A 21,728-nucleotide genomic window follows, 5' to 3' on the forward strand; every position below is an offset into this window, starting at 1 on the left:
TTTCATCCTATTAGCCATCTCATATGGAATCCAGGTGTGTCTGCCCTTAAATAATGACAGACAAGTGAGAACAAGCATGGGGTGGGAGCGACAGGGGTATAATCAAGCTAGCAGGGCGAGCCGGGCCTTTGGAGAGCTGGTTCAACCACTTCTGATTAATACAATGAAACTAAATCCTGGAGGAGAATGCTTCCTTCAAATCCAGAGTTTTCTCTATGCATGGAAATTTCAAAAGAACTTAATGGAGAGAAGCCAAAAGACAGCCTTGCACACAGCCTACCTTCTCCACTACCAAATCCACTTGAAGCTATATCTACCCCCCTCCCCCACCCCACCAAGCTTACATTATCTGGCCTACACCGGAATTATTTCTTAAAGGATTCCAGCAAGGTTGGCTGAGTGTCTTGCAATCACATGACTGCAATCCGGAGAAGAGAATTCCTTGCAAATTTGTCATAAAACTCTGCTCTTCCCTAAGGGAGATGGAAGGATTGCACTGGTGACTGAACTGCAGAAACTGGAGCCAGAAATACCAGATTCTGTTCCCAGTGCTACCTCCAATTCATTGTGGGAACTTGGGCAAGTTACTCTGTTCCATGGTTTGTGAGGCTTAATCAATTAACCTTTATTAGTTATCTTTACACCTGGGGAATTCTGCACCACTGCACCATGCAGAATTTATGCAGAATTTCTGTTCTGTGAAGAATTTCATTTTTCCCCGCAGAATTGGTGCTGCAGGGTTGATGGCCATCACTAGGTGCTGCTGACCCAGCAGAGCCTGGTTCTCCAGCTCACAAATGCAGGACACTGCCGGAGGGGACGGGGAGTGGGAGCTGGAGGGTTCTGGTCAGCTGCATTTCCCAGCACATCCTGAAGGAAGGAGGCAACATGCAGGAAACTCTGTATAGGCCCAGGACCCGGCATCAGGCTGTTTCTCTCTCTAGACACGGGGGGGGTAAGGGGTGCAGGTGTCTGGGCAGGGGGCATGTCCCACAGCTGGTCTCTGGGGAGAGTGTGTGGGTGTCTTAGACTGGAGGGGCAGCATTTTCCCCCAAGGTGGGTCCAGCTGGCTCATGTGACACACCCAGACTGAGGCACCCAACAAAAGCATAACAGAGAAACAGGAACTGGGTTGTCGTAGGGGTTTCTTTAACTCTCTGCTTCTGGAGAAAATGTTTTTGTGGTCTGTGTTGTTACAGATGTGCTTGAGGACAGGTATTTTGAAATAAATTACCAAAATAATTGAGACTGGTGTGATTGTATTGTGTTATTTCTGACAAATAAAATATGCAGAATTTTGCAGAATTTTAAAATGTTGTGCACAGCATTTTTAACGTTTTGGTGCAGAATTCCCCCAGGAATAGATCTTGGAACAATTGTTTTGTGCCAGTTCCTCAGCTGGACTAAATCAGCCTCGCTCCGCTGACATCAACCCTAAATCTAGCTCATAGTGACCTGAAACTGTCCGAGCACTGCTCAGACTGCTACAGGAGGTCGGGTACCCTTTAGCTTCAGCAATTTGTTTCACCTAGTGTGTAGCACAGGGATATTTAAAGGCATTTAGATGTTGCTGGGCTCAGAATTGCAAGGCCAAAGGGTAACATTTTCAAAAGTATCTAAGTTGCTTAGAAGCCTAAAACCCATTGAATTTCAATGAAACTGGAGCTCTCCTAAATGCCTAGGTCACTTTTTAAAATGGGACTTTGCCATGTATGTCAGTTAGGTCTTGCAGCGCTGAGCAGAGCGACACATAAATATCTTTGAAAATCTGGCCTCAGATGACTATGCCATTCTTATCAGAAGAAATGAACTGTTCCCACGGAATATCTGCAATCCTTTCCTATCCTCTGCCATTTATCTCTGCCCTTTCTTCCCTTCTTGTGTGTGGTGTGCTCCCCTTCCAGGTTCTCTGTCTGCTTGTGTGCAGCTTTCTCTTCTCTCTCATTTCCTTTCGTCCTCCCTTTCCATGTAACCTCTCCTCACTCCAGCCCACACAGCTTTCCCCAACACCCAAGGTGACACAGATAACCCTTGTCTTTCAAACTGTAGGCCCCGAGCAGCTGGGGATTCCCTGTTTTACATATGATGCCCAATTTTAATACCACAGGATGTATGGTCTATAGGAGCGAGCACAGGGCTGGGATCCAGGAACTCTTCAAATATAATTCTGTCTCTGGCCCTGTCTTTCTCTGTGACCTTGGGCAGGTCACTCCCCCTTTCTATGCCTCAGCTTCCCCACTTATTATATGCGGTAATAATACCTCCTGCCATCTTGTAGTGGGTAGTGAGGACTAATTAGTCGATGTTTATGCAGTGACTGAAAGTGCTAAAAGGCTTTTCAAGTTCTGAGCATTATTATTAAATACTGATACAATCCAACTGGAAATTTTTCACAATCTTTGCATCCCTGTAATGAGCAGCATACCTGGTCTAATGGATAGGAATTCATTCAACACTGTGTAACAAACACTTGGATGCTCCTAGCTTTGCATCTCAGTGGTAAACATAAGAGATCCTTCAATAGGACATTTCAGATCTGAATTGACTATAGTATCAACAAGGATGTAGCATTTTGTCATAGAGTCTCATCCTGTCTATTCATAGCAGGATGAGTGCCAAAAAGGGCTCAGCTGGACCAGGAAGGACAGCATGATAGGTACAAAGCCAGATCCTTCATGGGATTCAATGAGCTTGGCTAGGCTGATTTATACCAGCTGAGAAACTGGCCCACAGTTTTAAGACTTTCAACTTGGCACAATTCAGTAACTAGAGTCTCCAAATTCAAATTATCTGGTTTCCATAGGGTCTGAAATGGGATCTCAGGTCTACACTGAAGCCCATCACTTTCCACAGGGATTGGTGAGAGTACAAATGACTCTGAGACTTGGGTCTATTGCCATGGATTGAATGAAGCATTGGCACCTGAAAATGATTGTTTCCTCGTGTGGGTTGGGAGGTGAATGACAAGGGATGAGGAACAAGAGAAGGAAGATGAAGGAGGTACCGGAAACAGCTATTGTTAAGTGTTGATGTCTCCGTGTTAAGTCACTGCTGGAGCAAAATATCAAAAGATACAATTGTCCCAGCACGAAGCCTCCCACAGAACAAATAATGTTATTCAGGGGTGGAAATTAACTCACTGAGTTACAAAGCCAGCTCAAGGCACATTGCAGAGCAAGGCGTTGGTCTGGAGAACTATTAGCTCTATGAGTGTCAGGTGCTTGATGAAACACAAAACTCATGGGATTACTCTGAAAAACCACGTCCTCTGTCACCATCACCTGCACATGAGAGGAAGGGTGAACTTGTGGCTAAATCCATAATTGGGATTTAGGGGATGGGGTAGAATGTGTGACTCTGCTGCAGGCTTTCTGTGTGAACTTGGACAAAATATTTTAATCTCTGATAAATCTCCCGACCTTTGTCTGCCTTATCTATTTAGATTGTAAACTCTTTGGGGTAAGGACTGTCCCTCACTTTGTGTTTTTACAGTTGCTAGCACAATGGGGCCCTGGTCTCCAGGTGTTACCACCACACAAATAATAAATAATAATTATAGTAAGAGATCACCTCTCGATAGGCAACTTCCAAGATCTATTCTGCAGTCACCACTGTAACTCAGAATTGAATTCAATGGAATTACACTGGCATGAAACTGGTGTAAATTGAGAACAAAATCAAGCTCCATTCTTAAAAGATAACCACAAACTATCCCCAGAGGAACTGGGGGATTGACTTGTTTAGGAAGTCTCCTTTACTAAACTACCCATTTTTCACAGCTCCTTGAATATTCGGTTAAGACAAGTTTCACCGCATATAGTATTTGTCTCAGAAAATAGCTGTCATGTATTATTAATACAATTTGCAGATCAGGACAAAGTATTTATACCTTTTGTCATAAATATAAAGGGAAGGGTAAACACCTTTAAAATCCCTCCTGGCCACAGGAAAAACCCTTTCACCTGTAAAGGGTTAAGAAGCTAGGATAACCTCGCTGGCAACTGACCAAAATGACCAATGAGGAAACAAGATACTTTCAAAGCTGGAGGGGGGAGAAACAAAGGTTCTCTCTGTCTGTGTGTGGTTTTTGCCAGGAACAGAATAGGAATGGAGTCTTAGAACTTAGGAAGTAATCTAGCTAGAGATGTGTTAGATTCTGTTTTGTTTAAATGGCTGATAAAATATGATGTGCTGAATGGAATGAATATTCCTGTTTTTGTGTCTTTTTGTAACTTAAGGTTTGCCTAGAGGGATTCTCTATGTTTTGAATCTGATTACCCTGTAAGGTATTTACCATCCTGATTTTACAGAGGTGATTCTTTTACTTTTTCTTCAATTAAAATTCTTCTTTTAAGAACCTGATTGCTTTTTCATTGTTCTTAAGATCCAAGGGTTTGGGTCTGTGTTCACCTATGCAAATTGGTGAGGATTTTTATCAGGAAAGGGGGTGTAGGGCTTGGGGAGATTTTGGGGGGAAAGACGTTTCCAAGCGGGCTCTTTCCCTGTTTTATATTTGTTAGACGCTTGGTGGTGGCAGCAATAAAGTCCAAGGGCAAAAGGTAAAATAGTTTGTACTTTGGGGAAGTTTTAACCTAAGCTGGTAAATACAATTCGCAGATCAGGACAAAGTATTTATACCTTTATAGGGAAGTTTTTTGTCTAAGGGAAAAAGGGACCAGGAGGTAAAGTAAGTCACAAGAAAGAGAAAAGCATTTATATTTGTTTCTTATTTATTCTGATGCTACTGTTTATCATCAAAGCATGTCACAAAACCATAACTAATTAAGAGTCACAACTTGACCGGGTCAACATTTTCCAAAAATGTAATCCCCAAAGTGTTGTTTCTATGTAGAGTTGCCCAGTGTCAGAGTAAGGCCCCTAGCACTCAGCCTGCTGCTCATAGCACCAGAGCATGTCCTTTCTTGCTATGAAAACTGCTTTTCGTTAACCAGGAGACATTAGAGTTTATTGCTGGCAATTTGACACCCAAAGCAGAACTGGTTAGATGCCCAGGAAAACAAAAACACGGGTTTACTTTGGGTTTGAACATTTTCCAGCATCTCTGTTTTGAAGAAAGATTTTCCATAAGCAAGCCCCAGGTGAAGCTAAAAGGATTCTTGTTGATGATGAGCCATGATTCCAGAAATAAACCTATAAAGCCCACTGCTCAGCTGGTATAAATTGTCATAGCTCTTGACTTCAGTGGTATTGTGACATTTTCAGCCAGGTGAAGAGCTGCCCCATAGGACTTAAGTAGCACAGAGGTCTTGAGCTGGCCTTCTGAATGCCACCCCATTTAGATCAGACGTTGGGAGACAAAGCGAACATCTCCCAAGCCCAGCTGGGACAGGGACAACACCAGGGCCCCACCTGCAGATGAAATAAGACAAGAAGTTGCAACATCAACCAGTGTCCCACCCAGGTGTCCCACCCACAAATAGAGAAACAAGGATTAAAAAGAGGAAATTGCAACATAGCTAGAAGCTGCCATTCCCATCACATGCCCCAAGAATGCCTCAATGCTCTCATTGCGTCTTTAGCACAAGGACTTGCTCCAGAGAGACATTACAGCCCTGATAAGATCCTACAAATCAAATCATTAAGCCTGATGGAAGTGATTATTGCAAGGCAATCAGCTATGGTCAAATTCATCCCTGTTCTCTAGAGCAGGTAGGGAGATAATTGTCCCTTTCTCCTTCCACCCCTGCAAAATATTGTCATACAAATGAACAAAGTTTTGTTTTCATCGAACATCTTCCTTGAAATTTTTGTAACAAACATTATTTTGTTATGAGAAATTGAAATTTTGCATTGAACATTTCCATTGCATCAAGATGCTATTGTCCATAGATAAAACATTTCAGTGGAAAAATGTTGACCAATTCTGCCGTGCTCCAGGTTGTAAGCCCTTATGGTCACTGAAGTGTTCCTGGATTGCAACAGTTTTCAAAGCATCTGCCTGGTGAACACTCAAACCAGCAAGCTCATGCCACATGGGCATGATAAGTTCTATGACCCAATGCTTTCCCCCTCCAAATCAGAGACAAAGTCTGCTCCTCACTTGTGGCTGTATGGAGCCACTGTCTTGCCATCAGTGGAATGGATTTACACCCCTGCAAATGGAAGCAGAATCTGGCCTTTCATGCTCCTATCAGCACACATATACCTATGTTATAAATGCTGATTGGATAGAAAGACAAGTGGATTGCATAGAGAGACAAATTGTCTTAGGTTATGGGAGACAGCATGGGAAGGTCCATCGCTGGGACACAAGAGCATCTGACATCAAAAGAAAAGATGTTTAGTCTTTTTCTAAAAATAGAAAATTATATTTTAGGTTCTGAAAATGTCTTATCACCACAGGTACAATTCTCCCCCCTTTTCTAAGGTGAAAGGTGATAGAAGCCCACAAGGTTTTCCATTCTATTTAGGTATTTATATGTTGCATCAGCACCACAACATCTGACCAACTCATAGACATGAATGACCTTAGCCTCGCACCACTGTTGTGAAACAGAGAAGTACTCCTGCCCACATTTTACAGATGGGGAAACTGAGCAACTGAAAGATGAAGTGACATGCCCAAGGTCACACAGCGAGTCTTCGGCAGAACCCAGGAGCTCCTTTGGCAGGAATGAACCCAGGAGTCCTGACTCCCAGGCCAGTAACTTAACCACAAACCTTTTCATCTGATATGACATCCAATCCATCCTGCAGCATTTTAGCTGGACTTTTCAACATCTCAAACTCTTTGATTTCTTGAACCAATCTTGGAAGACCGAGAGCCAGATCCTCCTCTCACTTATGCTAGAACCAAATCAGGAGTCACTTCAATGAATTCAATGGCAAATGGCCCAGGGTAGTGAGGTCCAAATCAGCCCCCAGAATGAACACCAATGAAGATATGTCAATTTAAACCAGGGGTGCTCAAACTGGGGGTCACGAGGTTATTACTGTCAGCCTCCACCCCAAACCCTGCTTTGCCTCCAGCATTTATAATGGTGTTAAAGATATTTAAAATGGTGTTAAATATATGTTATGGTGTTAAATATATTAAATAAGTGTTTTTAATTTATTGGGGGGGTCACACTCAGAGGCTTGCAATGTGAAAGGAGTCACCAGTACAAAAGTTTGAGAACCACTGATTTAAACCAACTGAAGATCTGGCCCACTGACTTCAATGGAGCTGCGCTGATGCTGAGGGGGAGGGGGGTCTGTCCTTTTATCACTTGGTTTTATCACTTTTGTAACTTTTTCCCTTCAGATTAGTCAGGGAGCAGATTAGAACAAATTATACAACACTCATCAGAACATGAGGGAGTTTCCTACCAAGGTCAATACAGAAACAGGTCAGTTGAGAAAATACGTGAGTCTTGTGGGTTGAAACGAGTGAGCTCATCATTCATGTGAATTGTCTCATATCCAGAAGGCAGGGCTTGGAAACCATATAAAAGTCCTCTCACCTCCCAGTTCCATAATCCACTTGACTTCTGCAGGTTCCTTCTTCTTGGGCGGTTGGGTAAGTCTGATCCTACAGATTCTCTTTGCTTTACTTTTGAGCTAAGGTTATCACAGCCTGGTGTCCTGTCCATTGGGGGAAATTTTAGAATCTTAATTCAACTCAGCATTGAATTGGGTGGCAGCACAGAAAGGAGAGGTTAAAAATATCCTTAGCTAACTCCACTTGGATTTGGCTCTAGATGTTAAAATATCTGGAGGTACGTATGTGAAACTTTCCTTGGTATGCCTAGATTGTTCCTAGAAATATAAGAACATATAAGGATTTGCCATTAGACAACAGATCCATCCAAGTTTGTAGTTAATTGCAAAGTTGTTGTAGCCTTGTTGGCCCCAGGATAAGCAGAGACAAGGTGGGTCAGGTCATATCTTTTCTTAGACCCCACCCTCTGTTTGTGGAAGGTATCTGATGCTTCTCAGGTAGCAGGAAATCTGCCATCATTCATCTGTGCAGTTGTGTATTGCAGCACTAGGGGAACCTCCCTCTGGTCTGATGTGACCAGGGTATGCCTTGCTCTTTGAAGCACTGGGTGTGAGTGCAGTCGATTTTGCTTGCTCCATCTGCATGTGTTATGAGTGGCCGCACAACTGTCCATCCCTTCTAGAAGCCACTACCGGCGAATGTCACTGGGGGTGCACGCACCACTGGCATCATGCTTGTTCTCACTAACTCTTTGCACAACCGCTTGTGAATAATGGGAATTAAGCTGCAAACTGGACACCATTAAATTAGGCTTGAATAAAGACTGGGAGTGGATGTGTCATTACACTAACTAAAAACTATTTTCCCATGCTAATTTTCCCCCTACTGTTATTCACTCCTTCTTGTCAACTGTTTGAAATGGGCCAGCCTGATTAGCACTACAAAAGTTTTTTTTTTCTCCTGCTAATAGCCCACCTTAATCGATTGCAACCCCCATTTTTTCGTGTTCTTTGTGTGTATATAAATCTCTCTTCCTACTGTATTTTCCACGCATGCGTCTGATAAAGTGGGCTTTAGCCCATGAAAACTGATTCTCAAATAAATGTGTTAGTCTCTAAGGTGCCACAAGTCCTCCTCGTTCTTTCTGCTGTTACAGACTAACACGGCTACCACTCGGAAACCATTCTCCTTTCAGTTACAGCATCTAAAATCCAAAGGGGCACCAATAAAGTGACATTGATGTAAACACAGAGTAAGAGGAGAATCAGGCTCCATGTATTCACAACTGAGAAATTTAGTATTATAGCAATTTCTTTGGGGGAATATTTTGATCTGGTTTCTTATACTGGTCCTCCTTTCACCTGGGCTTTAGATAAGCAAAAGGGACATGCATAGATACAGAAAGATATTGAAATGAGTGGGTTCCTGAGTTCACTGGGAGGAGGAGCGAGGAGGGAAAAGGCAATTTCATTTGAAACATTGAAATCAACTGCCGTTTGAAGGAGTTTGTAGTGGGAGCTGAAAGAGGCTTGTCCAGGAAGCACAGAAAAAAGAGAAGGGAAAAAGAGAGGACAGAGTGAAAGTAGGAATCAGAAGGCAAGATGAAAAGAAGGAAGTGGGTGAAATAAGTGATGGGTTGGCATCAAAAGGCGGAAGAGAGGGCATTCAAGGGCAAGGGCATTCAAGGGCAAGACAAGGGCATTCTAACAGATTATTAGGGTCCCCCAATCCACTGGGAGGTTGGCCCCTATTCTTACTGCATTTACATAGCATGTGCTAATACACTCTGGTGCTTCTTTTAGATTATCCTGTATTGGAACAAAGATGTCTCTTGACCAAGACCAGCAGCAATGCAAGCAAGGCATCACCCTGCCGCCGGCACTCTGTAAAGGAAACCCGAAAGAGTGCCCAGAAATTGTGCCATGTCCAGAGCCGGTGAAATGTCCTGAGCCAATACCATGTTGCCCAGAGAAGCCACCATGCAAGGAACCCTCACTCCCAGTTCCTCTTCCATGCCCTGAGCCAATACCGTGTCCGCAACAGAAGCAAGAGTGCAAGTTGCCCCCAGTCCCAGTTCCTTCTCCATGCCCTGAGCCAATACCATGTTGTCCAGAGAAGCCACCATGCAAGGAACCCTCACTCCCAGTTCCTCTTCCATGCCCTGAGCCAATACCGTGTCCTCAACAGAAGCAAGAGTGCAAGTTGCCCCCAGTCCCAGTTCCTTCTCCATGCCCTGAGCCAATACCGTGTTGCCCAGAGAAGCCACCATGCAAGGAACCACCAGTCCCAGTACCTACTCCATGCCCTGAGCCAATACCATGTCCTCAACAGAAGCAAGAGTGCAAGTTGCCCCCAGTCCCAGTTCCTACTCCATGCCCTGAGCCAATACCATGTTGCCCAGAGAAGCCGCAGTGCAAGGAACCACTAGTCCCAGTACCTCTTCCATGCCCTGAGCCAATACCGTGTTGCCCAGAGAAGCCACCATGCAAGGAACCCTCACTCCCAGTTCCTCTTCCATGCCCTGAGCCAATACCATGTCCGCAACAGAAGCAAGAGTGCAAGTTGCCCCCAGTCCCAGTTCCTTCTCCATGCCCTGAGCCAATACCGTGTTGCCCAGAGAAGCCACCATGCAAGGAACCCTCACTCCCAGTTCCTCTTCCATGCCCTGAGCCAATACCATGTCCGCAACAGAAGCAAGAGTGCAAGTTGCCCCCAGTCCCAGTTCCTACTCCATGCCCTGAGCCAGTGAAATGCCCACCTTGTGTGAAGACGTGCCCACCCATTGAACAGCAACAATGCAAGCAGCAATGCCAGTTGCCACCCAATTGGAAGTAACCTGCAAATAACATGGAACGTCATGGAACAAAAAGCAGAGTGCAAACTCATGGCACTGATTCCTGTGGCTTCTCCTCGTTCATCTTACCTCATCCCCTCATTTCTTTAAGGGTACTCTGTTCAGATGCACATCTTCCTACCCATGTGTTAATTCTATGGTTTGATACAGTACGATAGTTCTGCTAATAAGTGACAAGGTGTTTCTAGCTTTTTTTTTGATGCGCTGCTAGAAAAAGGTACTTCCGATAGAAATTGTATAAAAGATGCTTTGAAGATCTAAAATCATTCTTCTCTCCTCCTTCTTTTGAACCTCACAGAGCTGAAGCAGGTGACGCTGAGGGAGGTTGGAACCAGGACTGCCTAAGCTGATGTTTAAACTTGACAACAGTTAGGCAGCCGGTTAGCCAAGACCACTGTCCTTCATGATGACTGGTACTGTCTCATTGTTTTCTTGTGCTCCCCCAGCTGTCTGTCTGGATCCATGTGCTGTCCATTGTCATATACTTACATTGTAAGCTCCTTGGGGCAGAGACAGGCTTTTAGTTCTGTGTTTGTACAGTGCCTAGCACCATGGAGTCCTGACCCCTGACTGAGGCTCCGAGGCATTACCACAATACAAATAATAAATTATAATAATGCCTGGACTAGAACAGAGGATTTTCCAGACATTACAAATTCACAGTCCTAAATTTCTCATCTAATGGAAATTACACCAGAATAGATAAGGCACAAAGATTCCTATGTTGACCTCTAGTCCCATAAGAAATCTACTTTATTGAATTGCAAGTCCCCTCCATTAAAAAAAAGTCCCACAACTTCAGAGCCATTTGTCCACGAATAAGTTATATCAACTTTTCCAAGACACCAAAACAACAACTCAACCTGCAAGCAGTGAGGGGAAAGACCTAACCCATGCTCATTCCACAAGAACTCAACCTTAGTGCATGGCTTCCATCGACTAACTGTACAGAATGATGCATGACATGTATACACTCTGCTATCTGAGTTAAAACCTTGGCTGTGTGTTCCCATACTCTGTAACAATGATGTTGTTGATGTACTCTGTACTTGTCCGTAATCATCCTGTGTATGTTGTTGGTATTGTAGCCATAATTGCTTTCACTGTGAATTTCAACAATAAAAAAAACCAAAATAACATAATCGGTTATGGACAGACCCTTTGTTAAATAATTCTACCTACAAAATCTCTAAAGAAATAGAAAAAGAAGTTCACCTTGAAATACTGATTGATTGTTAAGTGAGAAAGGACTCAGAGGGTGCATAGATTTTAAAGGCTAGAAGGGGCCGTTCTGATCCTGTGGTCTGGCATTTTGCATAGCACAGACCAGGGATTTTCCCCCAGTGATCGCAGCATTGAGCCCTGTAACTTGCAATTGAATTAAAGCATAGAGAGACACTCCCTGTACCTGCTGAATTAATGAGATCATCACAAATGAAGGCAAGTTAAATTAATAAGGAGCTGATTCACCTGATCCTCCGGCATCTCATATGGTCACACTCGTGCAAAAGGGGAATGAAAAGTGGCCAAACCAGACTGGTCGCCTGGTTACACTCACTTTGCAGTGGTGAAAATGACTGTGGAAAGTGCAGGTCAATGCAGAATCTGTTTGAAAGGATTCCCTCTTGGGGTCTGGTCAATCCCAATTGCTTACCAAGGCTAGGATGTCACCAAGATTATTCCTCAGCTGGCCCATATGCTCTTTACCCCCCTTCCCCATTCTCTACCTAAAGATAGATGCTGCCGGTGCTGAGGGAATATCAGTCAGTTGTAGGGTTGCCAACTTTCTATTTGCACAAAACTGAACACCCTTGTCCGATGCCCTGCCCCTTCTCTGAGGCTCCACCCCCAGAGCCTCCCTGGCCACCCATGCGCCTAGGGTCTGCCAGGTCCTGGCATCTGTGTGGATCTAGGGCAGGCAGTGCCAACCGGAGCTGTCAGGGTCTCTTTATGACCGGGCGTTCTGGTGCCAAATCAGACACCTGGCAACCCTAGTCAGTTTACACAGAGATTGGCAGGCTTCCCAGCTCCACAAAAAAACTAAGACCTTACTGCAAATTTCTGAGTCCTCCCATCCAGCAATAGGCTGCAGAGGTCCAAAAAGCCAACCTTGTCTCTTTTGTAGTTAAACACCCATGACTTGGGTCCTGTGACTTGGGCACAGGACGGGGAATCAGGCGTCGTGGGATCTCTCCCTGACTCTATTGGGTGGTCTTGGGCAAGTCACCTCCTGTCTCTTTGCCTCAGCTTCCCTGTCTGCAAAAAAAAAGAAGAGATTAATGAATCTTATTTTCCTACGTGCTTTGAGATCTGTAGATGAAAACTGCCATATATTTCTATTTATATTGCAGTGACAGCACCTAATGAGCCTCACAGAGATCTGGGCCCTGTTGTGCTTGGGGCTGTACATACTGTCAGTCAATCCATATACGTTAGTAGGTATCAGGTGCTTAGTACTAATAGTGTGGGGAAGTTACGTTAACTGCACATATTATGCTCTTCCCACAATTCTGTTCCCCCGTGTCAAACATCCCACAACACTTTGTAAAGCTGGAGTCAGCTTTGGCATTTGAAAAGAGGAAACTTGTCACAGCAAAAGTGCATGAGTACTTTGCACCAAGTACCTTCGGGAGTCCTGTCATGGCTCATCAGCATTGGAACGGAGTGTTCAAAATGGGATATGGGAAAGTACAGAGAGGCGCCCTCACGGACCAGTCCCTCCAATGCTGGGATCCAAAACAAAGATAGGGAAGGTATGGAACAAGTTAAGGAACTGGGACGAACCAGCGGGTTGGATTTTAGTGACAGGTGAAGAGTTCTGTGATTTGTAAAAACATCCTATAACTTCTCCTAGCTGAAATGTGTATCTGTGAATTGCGCCGTCTGAGTAAGATAAAACACCTTGTGAGAATTTGCTTCCCAGTCTGTCTGTCTCCTTTTTGTATTGTTCTGCTTTGTCTTTAGACAATCCTGTTGGCCAAGTTTGGTTATTTGGTCTTGTGAAGATTTTTGAGAACGAACCGCAAGGGTAGTCAAACAATGGGCTACCCCTTTTAGTCAATAACACGCATAATGGGAGACAGTGTAAGGATGAAATATTATTAATAGAAGATTAACCACTATGTGAAAATCAATCATCCCAAATCCTATCTATTAATGAATAACAAAAATAATCCAGATTTCTAGTCACTAAAATAACCCCAGCACACCTTCCTTCTCATTTCCCTTGTACACATATTCCAGATTGATCTTAAAGGAAGGACTGAAAATAAGTAGCTCATCAATATTCTGAATGTCGCTATGCCCTACACTGTTCCCTTTATTCCTTTACTTTTATATACCTGTGTGAGAAAAGAAAGAGGGGTAGCTCCCTTTGATGGACACCCAGCCAGCCAGTTAGCTGTAAAATCCCTCTTGGTAGCTGTTCTCTACTTGCTCTACCTGTAAAGAGTTAAAAAGTCCCCCGGGTTAAAACAAATAAAATAAAAAGGGAAGTGGGCCCCTGACCAAAAGAGCCAATGGGAAGGCTAGAACTTTTTAAAATTAGGAAAGAAGCTGTCCCTTTGTTATCTGTTGTTCTCTCTGGGCTGAAGAGACCGGGCAGCAGAAATGTTGTGTAATGTAAGTAAGTTAGGAATGTTTAGAAAGAAGCAATCAGGTTTATTTCTGTTTATTTTTTAGGGCTTGTGGACTCCTCTGTGCTAACCCCAGATTCTTCTGTTTGCTAGTAACCTTTAAGCTGAACCCCCAAGAAAGCTATTTTGGGTGCTTAATTTTTGGAATTAGTCTTTTAAAATCTAGCAAAAGCCTAAATTCCAAATGAATTTTCTTTCTTTTTGTTGTTAATAAAATTTGCCTTTTTTAAAAACAAGATTTGGATTTTTGTGTCCTAAGAGGTTTGGGCATATGCTGTTGGATTAGCTGGTGGCAACAGTTAATTTCCTTTGTTTTCTTTCTCAGCTCCTCCCTGGAGGGTGTGTGTGTGTGTGTGTAAGGAGTTGTGGGTACCCCACGGGGAGGCATTCCCAAGTGCTCCTTCCTGAGTCCAAGGGAGTTTTTGCATTTGGGTGGTGGCAGCGTTTACCAAGCCAAGGTCAGAGAAAAGCTGGAACCTTGGGAGTTTAATAGAAGCCTGGAGTGGCCAGTATTAATTTTTCAAATCCGTGCGGGCCCCCACTTCCTGCACTCGGAGTGCCAGAGTGGGGATTGAGCCTTGACAACCTGGCATACTGCTAATAAAGACAGTCATCAGGCATCTGCCCACTAAAAGTAAAAAGTGAACCAGCAAAGCCCACGATCTCCCAGAAACACAATCTTTTTCACCCAAATTGTTGACTCTCCTGCAAGTGTTATCTTGCTGCAATAATTCCCAGATGATTATTCAGGACTTGGGAAAATCTGGTCCTAAATAAATTGGGACAAACACAAAACATTCGGTCACTTCTGAAGGTCCCCTTGCATCGTTCCAGTAAAACCAACCAATTTTTATTTTTTTAGAAGGTCAAGCAGTGCTGGACCTCGAATGCAAACCCTTCCCATTGACCCATTCCCTAATGAAAGAGCTAGGCATGTCAGCGGGCCCTGCTTTGACCGTGCGTAGAGTGCACTGTGCACCGGCAATCTCTGGCTAACCTCAGAGCCCAAAGGGGCCCTTACAAGTTGGATGGCAATATTTTGTTTTTTTCCAAAATAAGGGGTTGGTTGTAAAATAAATTCCCCGTGGACACTGTTGATGACAAAATTTCTTTAGTCTTTGTTCTACACTGGGTTTTGTATTGATGATTTTGATTGGTCATCTTCATTAAGGGGGGATTTCTTGCAAAATTGAAAAAAAATGTACTATCCACAACTACCCATTTTAAAAATGGGAAAAAATAGATTAAAAAATTCCATGGAGAATTGGGAAAACAACCAATCTCTGTATTATTTTAAAAAAAAACCATTGCATTGTTTTATCATTAAATGAATGACCACCAAATAAAAGTACAATTCAGTACAACAACCTGCTCACGTTCTTTTCAATAGGAGAGAACTGAGAGGCCTGTAAATCCAAAATGATTTTTAGTATTTGCCTGATCTACAATTATTTGTGCTACCCACAGAAAAGGTCACTTATTCTCCTGGACATCTCCATTGACACGTTTAATTTCTTACACTTTTTTTCTTGTTAACATTGATTGTAAGTGAGCCAAGAATTCACTATTCCTATTTCTTTCTTTGTTCAACCTATGTTGGCCTTAACAATTAAGGTTATTTTTAAGAGAAACAAACTGCAGGGTTTAAGCCAGTCTCGAAGTATTAGAGATCAGGGTGACACCATTCACAGGGGTTGGGGCAGGGGGGTTTATATACCTTCTTCTGAAGCAGGTGGTGTTGGCCACTGTTGAATATTGGGCTAAGGGACCGGGGGTCTCATCCAGTCTGGCAGTTACTGTGCTCCTATGTGAAACTGGATCTCAGAGAAATAGTTGGAATGGGGAACAGAGAAAAAGCACAAGAAAGAGCAGGAGACAGATAATGATCTTAATTGAAATTTTATTGTTGCACGTCCACAATTAAGAATCAGATGGAGAAGAGGATAATGACATGTCTGCAATGCTGGATGCCCACTGAGTAGAAGCGAGGAGTACATCGCTCCCGGATGTACGGTATATCTCAGGGCTACATCATCAGCTCATTGCAAGTCTCGGGATGCAAATGAAAGATTTAGCATAACAAGGCAGAGCTCTGAAGGAAATGCTTCTTCGGCTGAGAACACGAGCTAAGCAAGTCATGAGAGAGGGGACTCAGCTGCAGTCTGTGCTTGTTGCTGGCTTTTTGTTTCATTGTGGTAGCTCAGAAGATGTTAGCAGTGCTTCCAGTCTTGGGACTGCTGTGGAGGGGGGCATTTGGGAGGGCAGGGATCCTTGCATGGTGGAGGGCATTGCTCCTGGCATTTCGAAGGCTTGCAGGGCTCCTTGCATGGTGGAGGGCATTTCTCCTGGCATTTTGGAGGAGGTGGGCAGGTCTGTTTACACTGCTGCTGATCGGAAGACATCTTTCAATGATCTAGGTAAACCTGAAAGAAAAATGGTGTGTCTTTTCAGCAGGTACCAAACATAGCACGATGCGCCTTTGCCTGCTTTCACAGATTCATTCAGTCCCTCATCCGGTTTTGCAATCTAAACAGGCTTTAAGCTGCAGCTTGATATTAGCAATGGGGACCTGGGGATCCAGCAATTGTCTTTCAAGAAACAGAAAGCCAAAAAAAAGCCCAACCCTGAATATAATTCATTTTACTGCCATCTTCGACAGAAAGAGGGTTGTTGTTTTTTTAAATAAAAGCAAATACATTTCAACATTTTTTGGGTGGGGAACTCACAAAAATGGGAAATTATCCCAAGTTGAACCCTGCAAGATGGAACAATTTTGAATTTTTTCACAAAATTGTTTTTCTGTTTTTCTACCAGCTCTACCTAATCACCCTTTATCTCAGTTCCCCATTGCTGAGAGAGGCCTGTTATTCCTTCCTTCCTTCAGCATTTGTGTGTTTCGTTTGAGAGCACTTTGCATTAGGCACTGCCTGGCACGGTGCGTATGGACAATGCCTCCCACAAAAGTGCCCTCATCTTGTTGGGAGCATCTAGGTGGAACCATAATAACAATAATAAAAAACATGGACCATTTCTACAGAAGATACATGGGAAATGGAAACCATTTCTAAAAGGACAACCACTGAACAGAACGGACAGCAATCCCACCATTGCATTGGCAATGGAGGTCGTGGGACACAAGATGGGGAGGGCTCTGAGTAGCTACAGTGAATTCTTTCCTGAGTGTCTGGCTGGGGGGCCTTGCCCACATGCTCAGGGTTGAACTGATTTCCTTCCTAACCCCAAATATGGCGTTTTCCTCCAGGACAGATTGGCAGAGACCCTGGAGTGGGGGGTTCTCCTTCCTCTGCAGCCTGGGGCACGGGTCACTTGCTGGTTTGAACTACAGTAAATGGTGGATTCTCTGTAACTTGAAGATTTTAAACCATGATTTGAGGACTTCAGTAACTAAGCCAGAGGTCATGGGAACAATAAAAAAACTTCAGATCCAGACTCCAGCGAGAGACTGTTGAATTGGAATTCATTTGCAAATTGGATACAATTAACTTAGGCTTGAATAGAGACTGGGGGTGGCTAAGTCATTATGCAAGGTAACCTATTTCCCCTTGTTTTTTCCTACCCCCCGCCCCCTCAGACGTTCTTGTTAAACCCTGGATTTGTGCTGGAAATGGCCCAACTTGATTATCATACACATTGTAAGGAGAGTGATCACTTTAGATAAGCTATTACCAGCAGGAGAGTGGGGTGGGGGGAGGTATTTTTTCATGCTTTGTGTGTATAAAAAGATCTTCTACACTTTCCACAGCATGCATCCGATGAAGTGAGCTGTAGCTCACGAAAGCTTATGCTCAAATAAATTGGTTAGTCTCTAAGGTGCCACAAGTCCTCCTTTTCTTTTTGCGAATACAGACTAACATGGCTGTTACTCTGAAACCTGGGAATGGGTGGGTGAGGTTCTGAGGCCAGCGATGTGCAGGCGGTCAGACGAGATGATCCCGGCTGGCCTATGAGTCTCTCAACAAAAATCGCTCTATCTCTGAGGTAGAGAGTAACAAATTAACACCAGCAATAACATGAGCTAAAGAAGCTGAGAGTCACTTACCTGTTTCAGCCGTAGGTACAAGGAAACACGCAGTCAAGTGGATTGATGCACCTACCGAGAGGAGCTATTTTATAAGGCTTATGAGACCTGGGAAATAGACAGTGAATTTGCATGAGGACCAGATTGTTTCACAACCACTGCTGACAATTCCTTAGTACCGGTTGAAGTCATCATTCATCAGAGACACCTCTCTCTCGGGAGTGGGAGATTATTAATTCTATAGAAACCCCGCCTAATCTATTCACCACTAGTTAATTCATTTATAATCCTCTCAGCCTGACCTGGGGCAACGATCCTACTGAAATCAGTGCTGAGCCTAGGCGGAAAGTCTGATCAGACCTTGTCCAATCTTAGTAATACTTCATAAGTTTGCTTAAACTTCAGGAGTTCCTGCTCTTGCGATGTACACTCCTTGGACCAGATCCTGAGCTGGCGTAAATCAGCACAACTCTGTTGAAATGGCATCCGTATGGTGCTAAAGACACATACCATGGGCAGGATTCATCATTGCCTCAGACTCCCTTATGCCTGTAACTGTCCCCCAGTGAATTCCCCCAAGATCCTGTGCTCTCTGCCACCTCTTCCTTGAAAACATGGAGGAAGAGAAGGGAAGGGGGAATGGCTTGTGATGAAGGTGTTTCATTAGGGCTGTGAGCAGCCAATTCAAGGTAGGACAGTCCCTTATGCTGTGCTAAACAGCTCCAGGGGCTAACGAGTCCCCCTTCCCCACAGGAAAGCTGAAAAGAATACTTCCCCACTAAACAATTCCATCAAAACTTAGAACATAAGACTGGTCATTCTGGGTCAGACCAAAGGTCCATCTAGCTAAGTATCCTGTCTTCTGACAGTGGCCAATGCCAGGTGCCCCAGAGGGAATGAACAGAACAGGTCATCATCAAGTGATCCATTCCCTGTCGTCCATTCCCAGCTTCTGTCAAACGGAGGCTTGGGACACCATCCCTGTCCATCTTGGCAAATAGCCATTGATGGATCCATGCTTCATGAACTTATCTCATTCTTTTTTGAACCCTGTTAGAGTCTTGGCTTTCACAACATCCTCTGGCAAGGAGTTCCATAGGTTGATTGTGCATTGTGTGAAAAAATACTTCCTTTTGCTTGTTTTAAATCTGCTGCCTACTAATTTCATTTGGTACCCCTTAGTTCTTGTGTTATGAGGAGTAAATAACACTTCCTTATTTACTTTCTCCACACCAGTCATGATTTTATAGACCTCAATCATATCACCCCTTAGCTGTCTCTTTTCCAAGTTGAAAAGTCCCAGTCTTATTAATCTCTCCTCATATGGCAGCCATTTCATACCCCCTTTTTTCTCCCTTGTCATCAAAAATTTTCTGTGAAATGTTTGGGGTCTTAACTGAATAAAACAAAAACATCCAGTTTAAAATGTGCTTTGGGTTGTTTAAATATTTGTAGTTTTCAAAATTTTTGCTTTATTAATGAAAACACAGGATTTTGGGGACAATTTCTGCCTCCCCAATCAAAAAAACATTTTTTGATTAAAAAAAATCTTTTGAACGAAAAGTTATAAGCAGCTCTAGGGGGGGAAAAAGTGAAGCCGTATTTGTGCCTTCCTCCATCCTACACCTGGGTGTGCAAACCTATGAACCAAATTCTGCCCTCAGTTACACTTGTGCAAGCCCATGGTTTCCATAGGGTTGGGGAAGGGCTGCTGATAATGGCAAACCAGCATTGCCCTGTCACCCAGCCCCAATCCATATCCGGTAAATCAAGGTCTCCTCTGCTTAAACAGTATTAGTCACATCCTAACTTACCAAAGGAGCAGAGAGCACCCATAACTTCCCTGGGAATCAGTGAGAGCGCCACACCTCTGAAAACCAGGCCTCTTATTTTAACCAGTCCTATTAATCTTTGAGTCGGGACAATAGAAGTTCACTGATGGATCCCAAAGTGCTGAAACCTTCAGCAGGAAATGGACCTATCTTTATGGAAGAAGTAATCAAAATAGGGTCATATCCTTTGACTTCCCTGTAATAGTCTTGAAGTTAGATAGATAGATAGATAAATATAATTTCATAAATTCCTGACTGGCTAGAAAGACAAGTGGATTGCATAGAGAGACAAATTGTCTTAGGTTATGGGAGATAACATGGGAAGGTCCATCACTGGGACACAAGAGCATCTGACATCAAAAGAAAAGACGTTTAGTCTTTTTCTAAAAATAGAAAATTATATTTTAGGTTTTGAAAATGTCTTATCACCACAGGTACAATTCTCCCCCCTTTTCTAAGGTGAAAGGTGATAGAAGCCCACAAGGTTTTCCATTCTATTTAGGTATTTATATGTTCCATCAGCACCACAACATCTGACCAACTCATAGACACGAATGCCCTTAGCCTCGCACCACTGTTGTGAAACAGAGAAGTGCTCCTGCCCACATTTTACAGATGGGGAAACTGAGCAACTGAAAGATGAAGTGACATGCCCAAGGTCACACAGCGAGTCTTCGGCAGAACCCAGGAGCTCCTTTGGCAGGAATGAACCCAGGAGTCCTGACTCCCAGGCCAGTAACTTAACCACAAACCTTTTCATCTGATATGACATCCAATCCATCCTGCAGCATTTTAGCTGGACTTTTCAACATCTCAAACTCTTTGATTTCTTGAACCAATCTTGGAAGACCGAGAACCAGATCCTCCTCTCACTTATGCTAGAACCAAATCAGGAGTCACTTCAATGAATTCAATGGCAAATGGCCCAGGGAAGTGAGGTTTCCCCCTGCCCCCCGAGATTTCTAAACACAGACACATTTAAACAACTGTGGCCAGGTCCCTCTCTTGGGTAAAATGACAGAGCTCCATTGACTCCAATGAAGCTATGTCAATGTCAACCAGCTGAAGATCTGGCCCATTGACTTCAATGGAGCTGCGCTGATGCTGTGGGGGTAAGGGGGCTCCCATTTTATCACCCGTTTTTATCACTTTTGTAACTGTTCCCCTTCGGATTAGTCAGGGAGGAGATTAGAATAAATTATACAACACTCACTGGAACTTCAGAACATCAGGTCAGTTGAGGAAATACTTGAGTCTTGTGGGTTGGAACAAGTGAGCCCATCATTCATGTGGATTGTCTCATATCCAGAAGGCAGGGCTTGGAAACCATATAAAAGTCCTCTCACCTCCCAGTTCCATAATCCACTTGACTTCTGCAGGTTCCTTCTTCTTGGGCAGTTGGGTAAGTCTGATCCTACAGATTCTTTTCGCTTTACTTTTGAGCTAAGGTTATCACAGCCTGGTGTCCTGTCCATTGGGGGAAATTTTAAAATCTTAATTCAACTCAGCATTGAATTGGGTGGCAGCACAGAGAGGAGAGGTTAAAAATATCCTTAGCTAACTCCACTTGGATTTGGCTCTAGATGTTAAAATATCTGGAGGTACATATGTGAAACTTTCCTTGGTATGCCTAGATTGATCCTAGAAATATAAGAACATATAAGGATTTGCCATTAGACAACAGATCCATCCAAGTTTGTAGTTAATTGCAAAGTTGTTGTAGCCTTGTTGGCCCCAGGATAAGCAGAGACAAGGTGGGTCAGGTCATATCTTTTCTTAGACCCCACCCTCTGCTGGTGGAAGGTATCTGATGCTTCTTAGGTAGCAGGAAATCTCCCACCATTCATCTGTGCAGTTGTGTATTGCAGCACTAGGAGAACCTCCCTCTGGTCTGATGTGACCAGGGTATGCCTTGCTCTTTGAAGCA

At 43.6% G+C, this 21,728-nt stretch overlaps 1 protein-coding gene across 1 annotated transcript; it reads left to right on the top strand.

Moving 5' to 3' along the window:
- Positions 1-9,245: 9,245 nt before the first annotated feature.
- LOC122463779 (keratinocyte proline-rich protein-like) lies at positions 9,246-11,174 on the top strand. The gene has a single exon (XM_043535533.1). The coding sequence runs from the start codon at positions 9,266-9,268 to the stop codon at positions 10,274-10,276; it is 1,011 nt and encodes a 336-aa protein (XP_043391468.1). The 5' UTR covers positions 9,246-9,265; the 3' UTR covers positions 10,277-11,174.
- The last annotated feature ends 10,554 nt before the right edge of the window (positions 11,175-21,728 follow it).

Source organism: Chelonia mydas, chromosome 24 (genome assembly GCF_015237465.2).
Source record: "Chelonia mydas isolate rCheMyd1 chromosome 24, rCheMyd1.pri.v2, whole genome shotgun sequence".
Taxonomy (NCBI): domain Eukaryota; kingdom Metazoa; phylum Chordata; order Testudines; family Cheloniidae; genus Chelonia; species Chelonia mydas.

What these genes read in the sequence shown, in the direction of transcription:
- LOC122463779 (XM_043535533.1), top strand. Translation starts at nt 9,266, where the DNA reads ATGTCTCTTGACCAAGACCAGCAGCAATGCAAGCAAGGCATCACCCTG.